Here is a 19801-nt window from a genome sequence, read left to right as displayed (position 1 = left end):
GAAATAATCACCAGTTTAACTTTCATTACACACAATCAAGAATTCAAAATTTTTCATCATGGTACAGGGAAGAAAACTGACAGAGAACAACATGTCACAATTATTAGATGACTCAGAAGATGGACTCAGTTGTCTGAGCAGCTCTTCAGACTCTGACAATGATGGTGGAATTGGGCTCAGTGAAAACACAGACTTGTGTCTTCTGATGACAGTGACCTAGCCTTGGTGAATTTTCTCAAACTCAAGCACTGATGAGTAAGAATTATCAACATATTGATAAAGATAAGAAAGGAACATCATGATGTTTTCATCCAGTAAGTCATTCAACAGGAAGGGCTTCATCACGAAGCATTCTGCAATAAGAATCTGGATGATCTGAGCTTATTTTGCTAAGAAGATATGTGACAGGTTGTTTTATCCTGTATGAAGTTTGTGCATCAACTTTACTTGTTGGTACAAGTTTGTAACTGGATGAATTATAGAGTCAGATATCTTATTCAAAGGTGATCAGAAGGAAATAGATGAAACAGGACTTTGAAAAAATTGCTCAATTAATAAGAAAGAAAAAGGGTCCAATGGCATTTTTTTTCCTGGTCCCAAGTGAGACTCACTGGTGAGGCCTCCTGAGAGTAACCAGTGCTTCAAGTATGCTCAGGAAGGAGAAATTCCTCAAGGTATTGCTGTTAACCTGAACTAGTTTGTTCCCATGCTGTGGCTGGTAAATAAGGCATTTATTTTCATTATAAGTTGTGTGATAGGAACAGCTAGACACACACAAAAATATACCCCAAATTCTGGTCAGCTTAGCATAGAAGAAATAAAAATTCACCACCTGGATTCTTCTAGAATTTAATATTTTAATATATTTCTCACTGCCTCAAGGAGGGCTCATTACATGGAAGGACCTGCATTTGGTAGAGAAACTGCACAGATGAGTAGGTAGGGGAACCTGCCACCAGGGCATGAATTTGCTGAAGTACATTATGGAATCAGGAACAGGATGTCATCTAGAAAGCTTACTTTTAGCGTTTATTATTAGAGACTGGTTGCTTTGTATAGATCGTGCTGTTTACTGAGTCCTTTGTACTATAAAATTCATTTGAAAAGCAAACAAACAAATCCTTCCTTTAATCTGGGCACTTCTCCCACTCCTGGAGCCTGAACTCTCTCTCACTGTTGGGTTCTGCCCTTACCTCTGTTTCCCTTTCTGGTTTCCTCTCTGACAGAACCAGATTATACCATTTGTTGAATAATTATTCCCCAGAAGCATAATGCTACCATACAAAATTTCTGGGAAATTGCTAACATGGGCTTTTCAGATCAATGTTTACACGAGGAATGGGAGGATTTAAGACGTTTTTATTTTTCTTTAGTTAAAAATTTTTTTTAGATCATTATTTTTATGCTAATTATAATGGGTCTCTTTGTGGGGAAAACTGGGCAGAAGAAAGCAGCATCAAAGTGGATTACATTTGTTTTTTCCTTGACTCTGTTGTGATTAGGTGTGGACTAGGCTCCGTAACCCAGGGACCTGGCAGTGATTCAGAACCTGGACCAAAAGCAGCCTGAGAGTCAGAAGAGGCAGGGTAGGAGACTAACAATCATGAGATGATGTCCAGGGCAGGGTCTGGGGTGGAGGGACTAGACTTCTAGTCTCAGATACCTACTTTTCAGCTGTCCCTGGTGACCTCCTCTGTGGTTTGAGTTGGGTCCGTCATACATAATACAGAGCTCAACATTTTCTTTCATGGAGTTGACATGGTTTTATTGTCACTTGTAAACAAAGCTAATTAATAACAGTGCTAACTAATATCTGTCCAAAAGAAAACCCAAAAGATTTGAACTATGCAACACTGAAGTCATCATTTTTGGTGGATTATCCTTAACAGTCAACAGATTCCTGGTTAAAAATCCTATTCAGCGAGGCTCCCCCAGCTCCCAAATGCCCCAACACTGGATGTGAATGTGTATTGTATTTATGCACATTTTTTCCTTCCAGAAACCTTAGAGAATTCATTAGGTTTTCAAAAGGGCTCATGACACAAAGGGTACAGCAGTGTCTCAGTTTCTAGATGTGCTCTCTGCAGCCACTTTACCTTGGAAGGCATATACACAGCAAGCCTCCTGCTCAAATTAAGGGGGGGTCATTTGACAGACAACAGACATGTGGCTGCGATTTGTACTCACCTGAGGGGTATCTGGTCATGCCTGTTTCTAAACTGTCCCCAGGCTATTATCTGAACTGATTTAGGCTGTTGTGAAATGGGGTGGGGAGCATGGGAGAAGGCAATCTTGCCTTAGTTGGAGCACATTATTATGTCTCCTCTTTGGATGTCATAGAAAGAAAGGCCCCATGCCTAAAAAGATTTGATAATCAATGGTGGAGAACTGAAAGGCTGAAGGGAATTATTGGTCTTTGGTCTGTGTACTGGAGGAAGTTCAAGTACAATTTTGAGTAGATTTCAAGGCCCTGCTTGGGGATGTTCTCTTGACACTTCAGAGTTTGGTGTACTTACTGAGTACCTCAAGATTCACTGTCACTCCTGTCCCAATTCAACTGCCAATACACAGAATCTCACAAGCACTTGCCATGGCATCCCTTGAATTCAGAGCTACCCAACACTCATGAAACAGGGTTTGGGGAGGAAGGCATCCACTCCTGTATATATTGTCAGACTTAATCCTGTAGTGACCTGGCCCCTCAGAAGTCTGAATTGACCGAGTGTGGCTTCTGTGTGTGTTGTGTGACTTTAAGAGACACCATGAGACGCATCCCCCCAAGGCCTCTGTTCACTGGAAGCAACGGATAGTGGAGGGTGCTGTGTCTGAATCCTCTCCGTGGGATTCTGCTATCGTTTGGATCTTGGTTTCCCCCAAAGGCCCATGTGTTGACAGGCTGGTCCCCAGACTGTGGTGCTATTGGATCTTTAGGAGGTGAGGGCTAGTGGAAGGAAATTAGGACATTGGGGTATTCCCTGAAGACAATATTAAGACATCCCAGCCTCTTCCTGTTTCTTTTGTTTCCTGGTTGTTGTGAAGTGAACATCTTCCTCTATCACACACTCCTTGCCATGATGTGCTGCCTCTCCAAGGTCCAAAGGCAATGAGGTCAACCAACCATGGACTGAAACCCCTGAAACCATCGGCCAAAACAAATCTTTTCTACTTTTAAGTTGATTATCATGGGTATTTTGTCACTGTAACAGAAAGCTGACTAACTTGTATCCACAGGATAAACTTCTTTTGTATCTCAGCTTCAAGAGCAATATCCTTGAAGGAATAGGTTTATTGCTGGTATGGCTTCCATGACTCAGAAAACTGCTCACATCACCCTCCTCCTATTGTCTTCTAGAGCTGCATTTTTGGTATCTCTAGCCTATGACTGTATTCTCATTACTCTATTTTCCGAACTAACATCACTCCTGGCTTCAGCTTATCTGGCCTACCCTGGTTTACCTTTGTCCTTCTTTTCTCATCATTATATTTTAATTTTATTTTCTCCTGTTTATACTTATATAAACCTCTTAAAAATATTTCTGGAGCAAGGCATATGCATATTAAATAAAGGAATGTTTACTGATTGTTAATTATACTATGGCAAGATTCTTAGCACAATTTTAAAGAATAATTAGAACCCAGAATGCTAGATGGGGGCAAATTCACCCGAAGAAAACAAGTTTCACTGATGAGTGCAACCAAAAATGAAACACTGGAGGGAACTGAAATAGCAGCATCTTATAATCCTGAGGTCTCAATCAGTGGAAGATTAATCAGCAAGCTTCCATTTTAAAATGGCACCTGGCAACCTCTCACAACCTTTCCAAATTTTCCACCAAAATTGTGTGGGAAGTTTTAGAAGATGAAAACTCACAATACTAAAAAGCAACAGAAGTCAGCTTGTTACCAGTAAATGAAGAGAGAATTTTTCATTAAATACAAGGCCCACAGAAAATAGAGTGAAAAATGCATTGTTAGACCCATCCACTTTCCTTCTTCTAAGTATTCAGAATAATGGTTGGTCCCCCCACTAGTATTTTCTCAACCTCAAGCCTTGGTCCAGAAATGTAAGCTAAGTGCTCACTCTCAAACAAAATAAAATCACCACCAAACACACAAGAATGCAATAGCTCAGCCTTCTATTGTAATCGTTAAGCATCTGAGGATAAACCCTCCTCCCAACAACTCTTAGTGTCTCCTGTTTTACAGCTACTTAGAAAATGTATGTCCGGGGGCTGGGGATGTAGGTCAGTAGTGGAAAACTTGTCGTGCATGCTGAGTTCCAGCCCAGGAAGAAAAGAAGGAAGAAAAGAAGAAGGAGAAGGAGGAAGAGGGGAAGAAGGAGGAGCAGTAGGAAGAGGCGCAGTAGGAGAAGGAGGGATGCATATCCCCCAAAATATTCAGGTGGGGGTCAAGGGAAGGACTAACCATGGTGCCATGCTGCATCCTGGGAGGCTGTGTTCCTGAAACGGAAGCCCTGAGAACAGAGACTAAAACACCAGGGAAAGTGCAGAATGATGTTTGCTGTTTCCACTAATTCATCAATTCATGCACTCTGTGTATATTCAGTACTGTGGTGAAGTTCTTAGCATCTGCTCAAAGAAGCATAGAGCAAGGCAATAAGAGTAGGAAAGAGCTCCTGTCTTAAGCTAGCAGAGTGAAATGACTGGAATGTGCTGGACAGTGGCAAACAGTGGCACAAGGACACCTGCAGTTCACTCAAGAATTGCTAACAGAAAAAGGTATCATGGAACCCAGGGGAAAACTCTAAAGAGCAGTATTTTGATGTCAGAAGGCATCAGTTTTACTAACAACTGGAACAGAATGTCTTATAGCAGTTTTGCATTCTCATTAGGGAGTAAAAATAAGGACTTTCAATGAAGCAGTATAAAAATTAGAAGGGATAAGCACTTAAAAGACCATTGGATGAGAAAAAATGGGAAGACTGATAAGACAAAAGACTGTGGAAAAGTTGAAAACCCAGCAGTAGGATTAGACCTGAATTTGAAGATAGTAGCAGCAGGATTAGTACCAGGAAATCAAGTAAGTGACATGGAGGATAATCTTCAGAAGGTTTCCCACAAGGCCGAGGAAAAGAAACAAATGGGAAGACAGTAAGAAAGGATGATAGACAAGGGAGATTCAGCGTATACCTGAACAAGTAATAATCAAAGTGATAGAAGAAAGTACTCTAAGTTGAACAAACACCCAAGTGTGCAGGAAATAGGTTGTTCTGTTATGTACACTAGCACGAGATGTACCTACCATTCTGGCAAAATGTTTGCTTTCAAAAGATACAACAAATGCCAAAAAAAAAAAAACCAAAAAAAAAAAATAAACCTCCAAACAAAAACCATCTAGAACAGAAAAACATTATAAGCAAAGAAAAACATTGTCAAAAGGCTGTGAAATATCTCCTGCAGTGTTGTAGCAAGAGTTCTGACCAACAGACTTTATCCCATGCATTGACATCAGGAGGGTGACTTTAGGGACAGAAGAGTTTGTAATCACATACACATAGAGGCTCAGTGCTCAAAGCTCTGTGTTGCGATCAGAGGCCAGGAATAAGGTGGAGAAGATGGAAGGAGCTCGTGTTGTCAGTGGCTTTATCTGCTAATGACACCAGCAAGGTGAAGCACCCAGCAGGAAGAGAAATGGCAGAGACCTACTTTCGCATGTCCGAGATGAGTCCTTGCCAGACTCTAAAGGGATAGGAATTAAGAAAGTCACAGAATGATGAAGACAACAGCGAATAAGGATGGGGGATCGGGGACATGAAGAATGTAGACTCAAAGGTAAACCGACATGAACTTCATAAGGCAGGATCGGATCTCTCTTGTTACACCTGGAACAACACACAGATAATTTTGTCTCTAATAATCAGAGAACACGCATTCTTCAAACACACGAGGCACTCATAAAAACTGATCATTTATTAGGTCACAAAGGCAATCTTAACAAGTTCACCACAGTGGAAATCAGGGAAGCCATATTTATTATTCATCACGCACGCTAAAAATTAGCTACAAAACCAAACCAAACCAAAAAACAAAGCAAAATGTTATTCACTTCTCTGATTAATTCTTAATTAGAGAATTACACTGAAAATGATAAATTGCTTTGAAAAATTTAACAATTAGTGCACATCTCCAAGTCTGTGGATGCAAACAAAACCATATTTAAGAGAAAAATTCATGACTTATTAAAAATAAATGAGATATTTTATATATTAGAAGAATATATATATATTTCATATATATATGTAAATAATAAAGTAAGGAAGATAGTAACAAATATAAAAGTAGAAGTTAATGGACTAGGAAACAAAAAATTCCTAGGATTAATGAATAAAATAAAAGCTGGTTCCTTGAAAATTCCAGGAAAATAAGAAGTGTGGTGAGTCCAAGCAACAAAAGATGGGGAGGGGGAGAAAGAGAAAGACAGGGACAGAGGGAGAGAAGGAAGTGAGAGAGGGAGGGAGAGAGACAAAGAGAGAGAGAGAGAGAGAGAGAGGAAGAGAGAGAGAGTGAGTTAACATTATAAGCAGAAAGGGTACATAACTATATTGCAGAGGATAATTTTTAAAAAATATAATGAGAATTAGTTACAATAAATCAATCAATCTTTTTAGGTCAATGAATTTGAAAATCTAGCTGATATGGATGATTTTTTAATAAAAATACAAAGTATCAAAGTGGTGTGAGGATAGTGAAATAATTACAAAACCAAAATAGCTTAATACTTAAGGAAGAAAGTCAAAGATCTTCTCACATAAAGAATAGGGGCAGGCATGGTAGTACATGCTTGGAATCTTGAGTGGAAGGTAGAGGTAGGAGGATTACAATCTGAGGCAGCTCTGAGCACAAACTGCAAAAGCTTATCTGGAAAAAAAACCAAAACTAAATCAAAGAGGGCTGGTGCTGGGCTCAAGTGCTAGAGTGCTTGTCTGGCAAGTACAGGCCCCTACTACACACACACACACACACACACACACACACACACACACACACACACACAGAGTCAGCTTTATAGGCAAATTTCTCCAAACATAAATTATTTTTCCTTATAAAGTGTTCTAGAAAAGAACAGAAAATAGAGAATCTTTGCCAACTCATTAAGGTATGCTGATACCAAGCTGAATAAAACAGCATAAAAATGGAAACCAATATTTTTTATAGCTAGGAATCCAGTTTTTATTGAAAGGAATCATAATCAAGAAAAAATTACGTAACAAATGAAAAGATGACTTGAACTTTAGAAGTGTTCACTGTGATTTACAACGTTAATAGGTTATAGAAGAAAAACTGATCACCTCTCAATAGATGCTGACAAAGAAGGTGGTAAAAGAAAACTCACACTCCTAACTTGAATCACTTAGGAAGCTAGAAAACAATGCTTCCTTATTTTGATAACAGATGCTAAACTTAGAGGAAGCACTATACTTCAGAGTGAAACACTGGAAGCAGGTTGCTAAGGATAACAGCAAGGCAAAGACGAGATGCCAGATGTCCCTACTGTTTCACAGGAGTGCAAGTTGCTGCCAATGCAATAAGACAAGAAAGGAAAATAAGTATAAATGATGGAAAGGAAAAGATAAACATATCATTATTTCTAGACAATATATGACTACCTACCTTGAATGGTTAAGAACATTACCTGAAAAACTACTAGAATTAATAAGAGAATCTAGCACTATTTGGGTGCTGAGTTATAAAATACAAACATAAAATCACTAGCATTCTATGAACCAGCAGAAACTAGAGTATATAATAGATTTTTAAAAATCTCATTTGCAGTATCAGCAAAATAAGTAAGATAATTAAAATTACTTATTAAGAAAAAAAGCTTTGAAAAATATCTATAAAACTTTTTAGTACCACATTTTTGGATGGAAAGGCTCAGTATTATTAAGATATAAATCATTCCAAATACATGCATATGTTTAATGCAATTCCAGTCGAGTTAAATTTTTGTTTTGCAAATTGAAGAACAGATTTTAAAAATTAATTATATGAGTAAAGGATTGAGATGTGTGAAGACACTTTTTAGAAAATGATGTAAGCAGCATCCAAAGCAGCATCACAGGGAAGGCAACCCCCAGACGGTGACATGCACTATAAATTTATTATAATTTAGACAGCGGCAGCCAGGCAATGCTGTAATCCCAGCACTCAGGAGGCTGAGGCAGGAGGATTATGAGTCTAAGACTAGACTAGAAGGACTTAGAGAGGCTTTGTGTCAAAAAAGAAAAACAAAAACCAGCAACAACAACAAAAAGAATAGAGTAGTATTTGCATAGGAATGAGACTTCCAGATCAAAGTAGAAAGTTTTTTGTTTTTGTTTTTTAAAAACAGGCTAATAGAAATAAAAGAAAGGTAATGCTTGTTAAGGAAGGCACCTGAAATCCACAGATAAACAATGGATTATTTGATGATGATTTGGTGACAAATCATTAATTTGAAAAAAAGTTAGCTCCTACCTCATATCCAGAAAAGTAAAGCACAAATGGACTGAAGGGCTAAATGGAAAATACAAAACTACAAAGTACTAAGAAAAAAATATGAAAAAAATCTTACAACGTTGAAGATCCAGCAAGACACTAAATACAAAAACAATAAATGGGGCACAACCAAGAAATTACTAGTAAGAATAATTTTTGTATACAAAATATACTCCAGGTTAAGGCAAAAGTGACAGACAAGAGAATGTCTTCATGTGTAGCCATCAGAGAAATAAAATTTGTAATTTGAAAACAAAACTAATTCCTAAAAATAAGAAAAAAAGCCCAATGGAATAACAGATAAAAATATAGATGTGTCTTTCACAGAAGAAACAAATGTAAGTGATCTTAAACATGGGAAAAAATGTGCAATCTCAGTGGTAATTATGAAAAGGCTAACTAAAAAGAACTTTTTTGCTCACATAAGATTAGCAAAAATTTAACATAGTGACAATAATAGTGTTGACAACATGCAAGAACACACTGTTGTGGCTGCATAAATTGCTATGAGGTCTTCAGAGCTTAATTTGGCAAGTCTGATTAAAAATGAAAGATACATCTATGCTGCAAGTCAGTGATCGCACTTCTCACAGTTGGAAGGGCTTTGCACAGTGACATTCTCAGTGGCACTGTTTACAGCACCGAGACGTTGAAAACGCCTTCCAATGCCCACCAGAATGGAAGAATGAGGAACCAAGGGAGGGATCATGAGTGGGGGTAGAAGCCACCTGACCCAGCGGGGAAGAGTATGTCACCACTGGCATTGCTTAGAATTGCCCATGCTGCAGAGCATGACTTTTTTTTGGATTTCTTACCCTTTTAAAGATTTTCTACAGACAATGCTGCCCTTACTGCCAGCACCCCAGGTGAAGCAATCTTTTGCTGCGGAGAGCGTAGATCTGTGCGTGCGGACACCTCTGTCACTAACTGTTAGGAGAAAGTGCGAACGGATATGGAAAACATGATGCCTGTTTTGCTAAAATAGCTACATTTGCTGAGTTATAGTATTAATTATATCAATTCATTATATGTCTAAACGTACTACACATACATGAGTGCGCAAAGATGGATTCACACCAAATATACCTGTAGTCATTTTGGGAGAGATGATGTGGATTTAGTGTAGTGGTCAAAGGGGCATTGCCGCTATACGTTTTAATAGTTTTTACATTACATTAAATTCATTTGTTTTATATTATATTCATGTATTTATATCACTAAAAAGTAAGTAACACTTTAAATATATAATTTTAGTTTATGTATGCTTTTGGAGACTACCCTAGTAGACTAAATTGGAGGGAGGATGCCCAGGGCCTGAGGCAGCGCAGCACCATCCCCACCTAGTGGCAAGGGGAGGACACTGCTACTTGCTTTGGGCAGCCAGGCTTGTCTAGCTCCTTTTGGTTGGCCCCTGCCTTCTCCCTATTGGTGCATGGCAAAGATTAAGGTCAGAATACAACTTTGAAGCCACGTTGTAGCAAATAAGAAGCCTAAGGTACCAGCTGTGGTGATAGGGAGACATTTTATACCCACAAATGAATCATGCAGGCAACGCTCAGGAATACCCCAAGACAAGTCACCCCAAGTCTCTGAACAAGTCTCCCCTTGAACTAGAGAATAAAGATTTACAGTTGGACTATATATTTTTTTCAATCTATGATAGACAAGGAAGATTTTTAATGGTCTTTTGTTTTACAGAGATGAGAACTTTAAACAAAGAAAAGACTTTTTCTAGGCAATCTATTACCAGGTCAGGAAGAGCGATGGCAGATTCTTATGTCCTAAGAATCTCTGAGTCTACAACCACCTTTTTGGAGTTCCAAGGCCAGGGCTCTGGCTGATGAACTTATAGAAGGCCTTGTAGCAAACACTGGTAAAATTCAAGCTCATAGCCTTGGACCTGCATGAATTGCTTGCGGCCATGGAGGATGGTTTCTAACCCAATGAGAGCTTTGACTCTCAAACTTTCATCTCTCTCTTCCATCTGAGGAGCTTACTCAGTCCCAACCACACAAACCTGACTGTTGGAGTTAATGGCCACCCTGGGTGGGGACAAACCTCTACTAAGGGAAGATGGGAGATGTAGGTAAGTGCTCCCTTTCCTCTGATTGGAGAATCCTGAGTTGTGTCATGGCTTCCCAGAGGGTCTCCGTGGGACTGAGTCCCAGCCGCTTACCTTAGTTGGCATTTTCTACTTCCCTGTCTCACCCTTGGGCATCTGGAATCTACACATAAACTACCACATCCAACTCCTTGACTTGGGTTTGCTTTTTGTGGTAGCAAAACTAGCAGTGCAGGGTATGGTGGCTGGGACTCTGGATCTCCAATGACACTTGGGATGTGGGAGTGCTACAGGGGTTTAAGAAGTCCAGTTGATTTAGGTGACTACAATGCCTACCAAAGGTAGTGGCGGCATAATTAGATTTTCCATATGACTCACTTTCAAACACTGCACTGAGATTATTTAAATGTTCCTGGCCACATGTGTCACGTTCGAGTTTAGAGAAGGCCCAGGTGGGATCTGCAAGAATAGGTCTAAGGTTTAGGGTGATATGAGGGCTTCAACAGTAGGGTAAGGGCAGTGGAACAGCACAGTCCAAGGCACAAGTTGAGGCTAGCAGGATGTATTTAGAGAATATAAAATTAACCTAAATGGGAGTCCATGAAATTGTAAGCAAGTCTGTCTGTCTGTCTGTCTTTCTCTCTCTCCAGGTACGTTTTTCTAATCACATTTACCAAATGAAAATGCATTCATAAACTCCACCATGTGAGCAGTCACTGAAGAACCTGAGAGGAGAGTGGCGAGGGCTCCAGAATCACAGTGCATTGTGTCCCCTGACATCGGGTTGAAACAACCCTTATGTGTCCTTGTGCTGGCTCTAGGACAGGCTCAGCTTTTTATAGACATTATCTATATCACTCATTTGTTACAACTATCCTTGGAGCCAGGTCCTAGTACCCTCTCTATTTCAGATGAGAAACCCAGAACTGCAGAGATGCCTTGCTCACGGTCACATGGATTGGAGCCCAGGGTACCCGACTCTAGATCCCTCACCCTCAGTCCTCAGGCTCAGTGCACAGCAGACTGACCAGGAGGGCCTGTCACAACAGTAGTTCCACAGGTCTGGGTGGGGCCTGGGAAGCTGCCTGTCTAATGAGTTCCCAGGTGAGTGGTCCTGGGTCACACTTTGCAAACCACACTATTTCTTTGTGGTATTAGGGTTTGAACTTAGGGCGCAGTATGTGCTAGACAAGTGCTCTGCCACTTGAACCAAGCTCATAGGCCCCCTTTTTTGGTTTTGTTTTTCTGGTAGTGTTTCATGCTGGCTTCAGACCCTAATTCTACTGTTGACTCCTGGCTTGCTCTTTGTGATAGGGTCTTGCTAGGTTTACCTCCACCAAAGAGAAGAACACAGAGCCCCAGAGAACTGATGTGATCTGGCCAGGGTCACTCAGCTACTAAGCAGCAAAACCAAGATGAATACAGAGTTTTTAAACTTGTTCAAATCACCATAAGAAGTGAACTAAGGCAGAAAGAAGAAAAATAGAGGAGATGAACCAATTTAAGTTATAATACCTATATACATGTAAACGTCATAGTGGAACTCCCTGTGTAACTATTTTAAACAAACAATAATGTCTTTGTTCAAAAACAGAGAACACGTAAAACAGGTCCTGTCTGGGGGTTGGCACCAGTGTGTGGGGGAGGATATGAGGAAAGGAGAGAAATGTAGTAGAAATATTATGTACTCACGTGTGAAAGTGGAAAAATGAGACCTCTTCAAACTACTCCAGGGGGAAGGAGGGGATAAAGGAGAATGATGGAGGGGGTGAATTTAACTATGATATAGTTTAAGAACTTCTGTAAATGTCACAATTTACTCCCAATACAACAATAATATGATTACAGAAAATGTAAAAACAAGAAAACCCAAGATGAGACTCGGAGTCTGGGGATTCCAAACCCAGGACTGAGTCACCAAGCTCGGGTGAGGGTGCATCCTATGTTAGCGTGTGGTGTGTGCATGGGTGCACCCGTTACCTGTTGCGTGTGCAGATCCTGCGAGTGGGCTGTGGGGGGGGATGCTTCCTTGTTTGGCTCCTCTGAGCCCACTCGGGCCCTTCTCCACCTCCCGGCCCGCCGGTCTACGGTGTGGAGGGCCTCTTCTGGCTCACTGCTGTCCGAGGTCTCACCACTGGCCACCTGGGGGTTGAAGTTCACATCCAGATCTCCCTGGAGGTGCATCCTTTCTGCTGCAGGGTTCTTGGGGCCCTTCCTCTGCATCCAGGACAGCCTGGCCCGATGTCCAGCTTCCCGAGAAGAGCCTGCTGAGGAGGTCTCTGAGTCAGAGCTCCCGGCCTCAGGGTTGGGGGAGAGCACAGAGGAGGGAGCGATGGCTGAGGGACCCTGGCCAGAGTCCTGGGCCTGTGCAGGCTGGCGGTGCCTGGGCAGGCCCTGGGACTGCAGACACAGCTTGCTCAAGGCTTCACTCCAGTCAAAGTCTTCCTCGCTGTCAGAACCCATCTCATCATAGGCAGATGCCGCACTGGAAGCCACCTCCAGGGCCTGAAATGTCCCACTTTTAGGTTTGGCCAGCAGGCGGGTTGGGGACAGAGTGCCATCCTTCAGGGCCACCCAGTTCCCGTCAGGGCTCTGCAAAACCGGGGCCAGATCTGGTGGAGAGGAGAGAGAAACCAGTGGGTGTTATCACCACATAGCAAGCTGGGGCTTCCACTTGTCGTCTCCCAGAACTGGCTCTAGAGGTGTTAGGAAGACCAGTAGGGCACACTTAATTGAATGGGCAGATTTTAAAGTCCTCAGGAAAGCTCTTCAGGCTTCACAGATAGAAAGAAACCTGGAGAACTGACTTCTTTTTCCTGTCTCCTGAGAGCTGTCCCACTCCTGTCTTAGGCTGGCAGGAAGGGAGGGGACAGGGCTATAGTTGGCAGCCCCAGGTTCTGGCTCTGATATTGAGCTATCACCCTCATTGACAGAGGAAAAATTCTGCCACCTTCCCTGACCTGCCTCACAGTCGAACACATCTGCCCTTGGGACTTTTACAGCTCTCTCCCCCATCCTTGTGATGGGCACTGAAGTCTATCTTATGTGGCTCATTCCGGAAAGAACTTGAGGCCAAAGAGCTTGGTGTTTCCAGTTTCATTGTACAAAAGGGGGATGAGACAAGCGAAGTCTAATAATTTGTTCAAGGTCTCAGGTCCCAGGGAGAGTCAGTTCAGGATACTTCCTTTAGCCAACTCCAAGGCAGCTCTGAGTTTACAGTCTGGGCTCCACAGAGGCCCTTGGCCACTGTAAAGGGAGGCTGGAGCTGATCTCAGCCTGTAGTTGTGGTCTGGGTTGGTGTGAGCAGGCTCAGGTCACTGGGAATTAGGGGAATAAGAGTGGCCTTGTCTTGTTTTGTTGAAGATCAACAGGAAGATGTGTGCTTGGGAGTGGGAATGAGAGATGCAGTGTTCCTGTAGCCGTGGCTTCTGTGGGCACAACAGCTATGCTACTAGCAGAAGCTGTTTTTCACCTGGAGCCTTGCAGGAATGCTTGGTGCTGGGTAAGAGGGCTTAGGGCTTGAGAGGGGACTATTCTCTGACCTGTGTGTGGACCCCAGCTTCTGGGCCATGGGTCCGCTGCAGTAAGACCTAAAGACAGACTCCTACCCCACGCTACTAAAACATACAGGTCTTCTACCAATTAAACCTATGTTGCTCCGCGTGATGGAATGAATTACCAGTGTATTGTCCACAGAGCATCATCCTTGCCAGGCCTTTCTCAGAACTCCTTGGGGATGTTCAAATGGTGGAATGTGTGTTTTCAACTCAGTGACCCAGTTTCATGTCAATTGCCTGCCTAAAGCCCACACTGGCAGGAAGTGGGACTTTCTCTGGTCAGGAGGATGCTGGGTTCCAGCAGTGGGAAGATGTAAACAGGGACTTCCAGGGAAGCTCGAGGCTAAATGCCCGTCCTTCCACCTGCTGCTCCTTCCTTCATTATCCACTTCCGCCACACCACCAGGTGAAGCCCCAGCAGTTCCTTAAACATCTCATTCCTACAGCCCCCTATTCCCACAGTGCATTCTCATCTCGCTATCCAGACATGCCTCCTCCTGTCTGATCCTCTCTCCATAATCCTCCTTGGAGGATCATGGCTGATCCAGTCTCCAGATGACAGGGTCCCAAGGTGGGGCCTGCATCCCAGTCACCCCTTTATCCTAGAAGCGAATTAGCCTACTGTGCCCTAGAACCAGTTGGCACAGTGGAAAGCACACAGGTCTCATAGGCAGAGGCCTGGGCAGAAACCCCTCTTAGCCACAACGTGGTTCCCATTGGTGAGAAGGAATAGCTAACGCCTCTCTGGGTTGTCATGGGGATGACACAAGGGATGCTCATACAGTATGCCAACTACCGGGCCTGCTCAGAGCAGAAGACTAATCCTTAACAGTTCCTTTCCCCATATCCATAAATGAGCCAGAATGCTTCAGTGCTAGGCAAAGAACAAGAACTTTAGATGCAGGCAGATCCAGTGCTGCTTCGCAGTGACTCAGTTTACTAGCAGGGGGCCTTGCTCAGAGAGCACCTCTGAGCCTGTTTCCTAGCCTGTCAGAGGGGTCAATGTGACCCACCACGGCTGTTGTTAGGGTTATTACGATATATAGTGTGGGGATCATGTCTGTCACACAGAGGGCTCTCAGCTAGTCCTATTTTCTGTCTGTTGAATTGAGTAGTATTAGTATTGAGCATGTGCTTGTGGATCAATACCCATCTACTCCATATGTACATATGCAGAAAACAGATATGTATCTTGTAGTCATTGGTCAGTGTTATGCATTCATACCGATACAGGAATACTATGTTCATTGACTTTGTAAACGTCTGAATGCATGACTAGCAGGGGGTGTTACTACTATCTAGAGTTTGTGGGCTGTACTTGAGGAGGTGCTAATAGTCTTCTAAAGAAGTGTTTATCTTTTGCTGGCAATTCTCCCAATGCTGTGCCACAGGTGGTATGGGTTGCCAGGAACATCAGGCAGCAATTTCCAATACTGATTTTCCCTATAGCAGACTCTGTGATGTCCCACCTAAAATCTTGGCCCTTGACCCTTAGGTATATAGTAGTTGGGCTCCAATTGGCAGCACTTGAGATTCTCTGCTTGAGTCTTGACCTAAGTGCAGGAGCCTGCGTTGCCTGCCCAGGGGCAAGGTTGAAGAGCCTGGGAGTCAGCCCCTCCTGGGAGCACCCCTCAACTAATGACTTGGGGAAACTCATGAATAAATACTCAGCCCCCTTGCCTCCTGGGCAGGCAGGCATTTCACATGGGCTCCCTGGGATCTCCAGTGGGGACAAGTTCCAGGCACCCTCAATGGTAACCAGCTTGATAACAAGTCACGATGATCTGCCTTTCCTTTCTTGTCTCATGTCCCTCCCTGTGTGTTTCCTGGGCTCATGTCCTAATCAACCATAAGCCCTCAGATTCTTCCACTAGACTTTGCATCTGATAGAAGTCAATGGCCCAGAAGATGCAAGTAGACTAGGCCCTCTGTGGCATGTGTTCATTCTGAAAGGAAAGGAAGAGTTCATCATTCATTCTTTTATCTTTGCTTCTGGTAAACATTTTTTTTTTTTTTTTTTGCAGTTCTGGGGTTTGAACTCAGAGCCTCATGCTTGCAAGGCAGGTACTCTTATCACCTGAGCCACTTCACCAGTTTCTCTTTGCTTCTGAAACTTCATTCAAACACTGCTCCTCAGTGTCACACCCTTGGCCTTCCTTCCTGGAGTTGCTGGCTACTGGGTTCTCTGAGTTTTTTGGTCAAAAAACTTTTATTTTTGGCAATACTGAGCTTTGAACTTAGGGCCCCATGCTTGCTAGGCAGGTATTCTACCACTTGAGTCATGGTTTGTTTTCTTGGTTGTCTACCCTGACCTCCACACCTGATTCCGAGCTCCTTGAGCACAAGTTCCAGGCATCCTCAATGGTAACCACCTTGATAACAAGTCATGATGATCTGCCTTTCCTTTCTTGTCTCATGTCCCTTCCTGTGTGTTTCCTGGGCTCATGTCCTGTGTCTTCTTTCTGTTGTGTCTCTAGCCCCTGGCCAGATCTGGCCCATCCCAGGCATGTAAAGACTATTTGTTAGTGAACACAGGACCAACAGGCTGCAAGGCAAGGCCCGGCTCTTACAGTGCAGCTCTCAGTGAGCCCTGCTGTTGACAGCTGTTCCCAGGACCACTGGAGGATTCTGGAGGAAGAAATTCTCTGGTAATGCCACTCATGTTGAACATGTTGGAAATGGGGGTCTTTGGACCCCAACACCTAGTATATACCAGAATGTAACTTAACCCAACTGTCAGTTCCTCTTCTCCTGCCTTTTACAGCCCTTGGTTGCCATGTGCTTCTGCAGAAGCTAGAAATAGGCCAACTTTTATTTCAGCAAATTCCCATCCTTCTTAGCAAAAAAAAAAAAAAAAAAAAAAAAAACCACAGGATGTTCAAGCCTGTGAAGAATTTGGTGGCTGTCAAGCTGCACCATCACAGCATCTAAAAGCTGTACCTGGGTTCCCACATAACATTCTCCCCATGACAGCATCCCTCTGGGACCCCACTTTCCCCATTCCCTCTTTCATCCAAACTCCTGATCGTTTATTATTGTGCAGCCAGTGCTCAGTGAGCCACTCAAGAGCAATGGCAATCCCTTGCTCCTCATTTCCCCAACACTGAGCACATGCTGTGGATACAATGCTCAATCAAGGTCTATAAGGTGAAAGGCATTTTGAGGAAATCTAGTGACTGCTGTAAGCACTGTCAAGGCTAAAGGTGGAGTTGCTGTGGCTCACCCAAGCCACAGTGTCCCTAACGCTGCCCCAATGGCACACAGACAGGCTCCTGAGGACAAACACAGCAGCTACAAATAGCCCAGTGGATGTTAACCTTCCAAGATGGCCTCTACCTCTGCACCTCTTCTGTCCTAAACTTCCGCTCTGCTGAGACCAAGCAAGTCCTCTGAGAATAGTTTGCTTCCTGCTAAATATGTCACACTTCCCTCAAGGGCTCTGGGGTTGGCATGGGAACAGAGATTTTCTACTCAAGTGCTTTTATATTTTTTTGAAGATGCATGGATTTTTGAGCAGAGTATGATACTCTGCTCAAAGTGTGATACTGCTTTATGCTTATATACAACTGATACATACAAAGTCATATTTTGAAAAGAAATTCCTTTGTAAACTTATTAGGAATGCTCCTAATCCAGTGGGAAACTATTTGTGAAATGGATTATTATTTTTTTTTTGATACAGGGTCTCACTATTTATCCCAGGCTGGCCTGGAAGTTGCTTATAGCCTAGGCTGACCTCAAACTTGTGATCCTCTTGTCTCAGCCTACCAAGTGCTGGGATTACAGGTGTATACCACCTTGCCTGGCAATGAGTATCTTAAATAAATTTTTACAATATCCTACAAATCTATCACTCTGTAAGTCTTCACTTTGAAATGCTGGCTTTCATGTGTTTGTTTTTATGGAAGAGACACTTATTATCATGCATTAGTTGAAGACCTACAGGTCAGAGTCATGATGTTTGGGTTTGAGGACCAGCTCCTGTGATGTTAACTGTGGGGTTTTAGACAAGTCACTTAACCTCACTGCCCATCATTGCTCTTATCTGCCAAATAAGATAATGTTAGCAGTAGTGATGCTCTGGGAGGAACAAATGGTCTGTATGTGGACTTTGTTTATTGTAAAGTGATTTTCAAGGCTAGTTCTTAATGTTTAGCAAAAACCTATTGTATGACATTCTCATATGCTCTGTGGAATCTGCGAGTCCTATCTCTAGGGGAATGTATAGTCCCCTAGAGTAGAAGAAAGAGTAGGAGGAAGGGGTGGAATATGAATGAGTGAATGTATATGAATTTGCTGGTCAACAGAGAGAAAGAAAGGCATATCTAGAAATGAAAAATGTACTTAAAAAACAAAAGCATATACCCAAATGAAGAAAACATTGTATGCTCTAAGCTCTACAATGTATGTCTCTGCAGTTTCTACTGATAGGTACTAATAGATTAAAACAGAAATTGTCTCCTTTAGAAAAATCTTTAGTATGACAGTTAAAAATATTTAATGTTTCTGATTCTTTGCCCTGTGGTTAAATTATTTTCCTTACAGATTAGAAATGATACCAGAATCTTTAAAAACTCATTTCTAGAATGGCTATTTTGCTGTTAATCTTTTTGTTATTTTTGTTGTTCAGGAAAACAGTCTAGATCTGACATATGACATAGCATGGGAATGTCGCCAGTAGCTTCTTCATATGAGGACAAATGGGGCTGGCTTCCATTATATGATAAATGCACACTAGGTGAGGAAGAAACAGTCCCGTACTGTAGGCACCATTACTCCCACAGTCATGGGGGCCAAGAGACCTCTGAACACAGGGTCATTGTGGCCTTGGATGTTGTCCACATGGCTACAAGTATCTCATAGCCTTCTGATGTAAATTTAGGAAAGTGATTTGGTTAATCTGAGTCCCTTCATTTTAAGCGATTAAATGACTTGACAGCTTCATAAAGGACTATGTGTTGTCATTGAGGCGAGTTCAATCACCCAGTGTAGGGATGGGAACAGAAAGACCACAGGCACAGATGTGCAGGGTAGACAGCTGCCTTGCACATCTGATGATGCTACTGGGACACATGGGCTATGCAGAACTACATTTCCCAGGGTTCCCTGCATTGAGCAGGAGTGATAGTGGAGCTTATTCCCTGCTGAGGTGATGAGAGAGCAGGTATGCTCTTTTTCTAGTCTCTCTTCCTCCCTTTGCTGGCTGAATGTGGACAATTCAACAGAAGATTCAGGACCTAGAACGCAGAGAGCCACCAAGTAGGAGCCTTGGCCTAGGCCTTCCCAAGCCAGGGACACTTGTGCTGACCTTGTGTGATGATTAATGATTGCATTAAGTTATCTCAATGTTTGCTTTACTTGTATAACAGTGAGTGCTGCCCTAACTAGTATATCTGGTTTGGATGCCTTAAAAACCAGCTGATGCCAGGACCCAAGTCCCTGTGAAAGTTGAAATGTCCTAGGTTGTGGATTTAGTGATCCTAGCCTTCATAAGACATATCCCCTTGTCTACCTAGAACAGGCAGCTGGCAGCTGCAATGAGGCCATGCAGCAGAGGGATTTTAACACACCTGCCAGTAGCGTCCCCATCCCACAGGTCTCAGCAAAGAGCATGGACTATTGATGGCACCTCAAGAGCCTTCATTTTGCCACTGCAACTCAAAAAGCCACTCATGTGGAAAACA

At 42.6% G+C, this 19801-nt stretch overlaps 1 protein-coding gene across 3 annotated transcripts in view; it reads right to left on the bottom strand.

Annotated features, from left to right (window-relative positions):
- Myrip (myosin VIIA and Rab interacting protein) overlaps positions 1-19801 on the bottom strand; it is a 324013-nt gene that overhangs the window by 40444 nt on the left and 263768 nt on the right. For all 3 annotated transcript variants that reach the window (XM_074060447.1, XM_074060449.1, XM_074060448.1), the window contains exon 10: positions 12541-13172. In XM_074060447.1, the coding sequence (XP_073916548.1) occupies positions 12541-13172 (632 nt within the window). The remainder of the gene's footprint in view (positions 1-12540; positions 13173-19801) is intronic.

Source organism: Castor canadensis, chromosome 17 (assembly GCF_047511655.1).
Source record: "Castor canadensis chromosome 17, mCasCan1.hap1v2, whole genome shotgun sequence".
NCBI classification, from domain to species: domain Eukaryota; kingdom Metazoa; phylum Chordata; class Mammalia; order Rodentia; family Castoridae; genus Castor; species Castor canadensis.
This window is presented reverse-complemented; position numbering and strand designations above follow the sequence as displayed.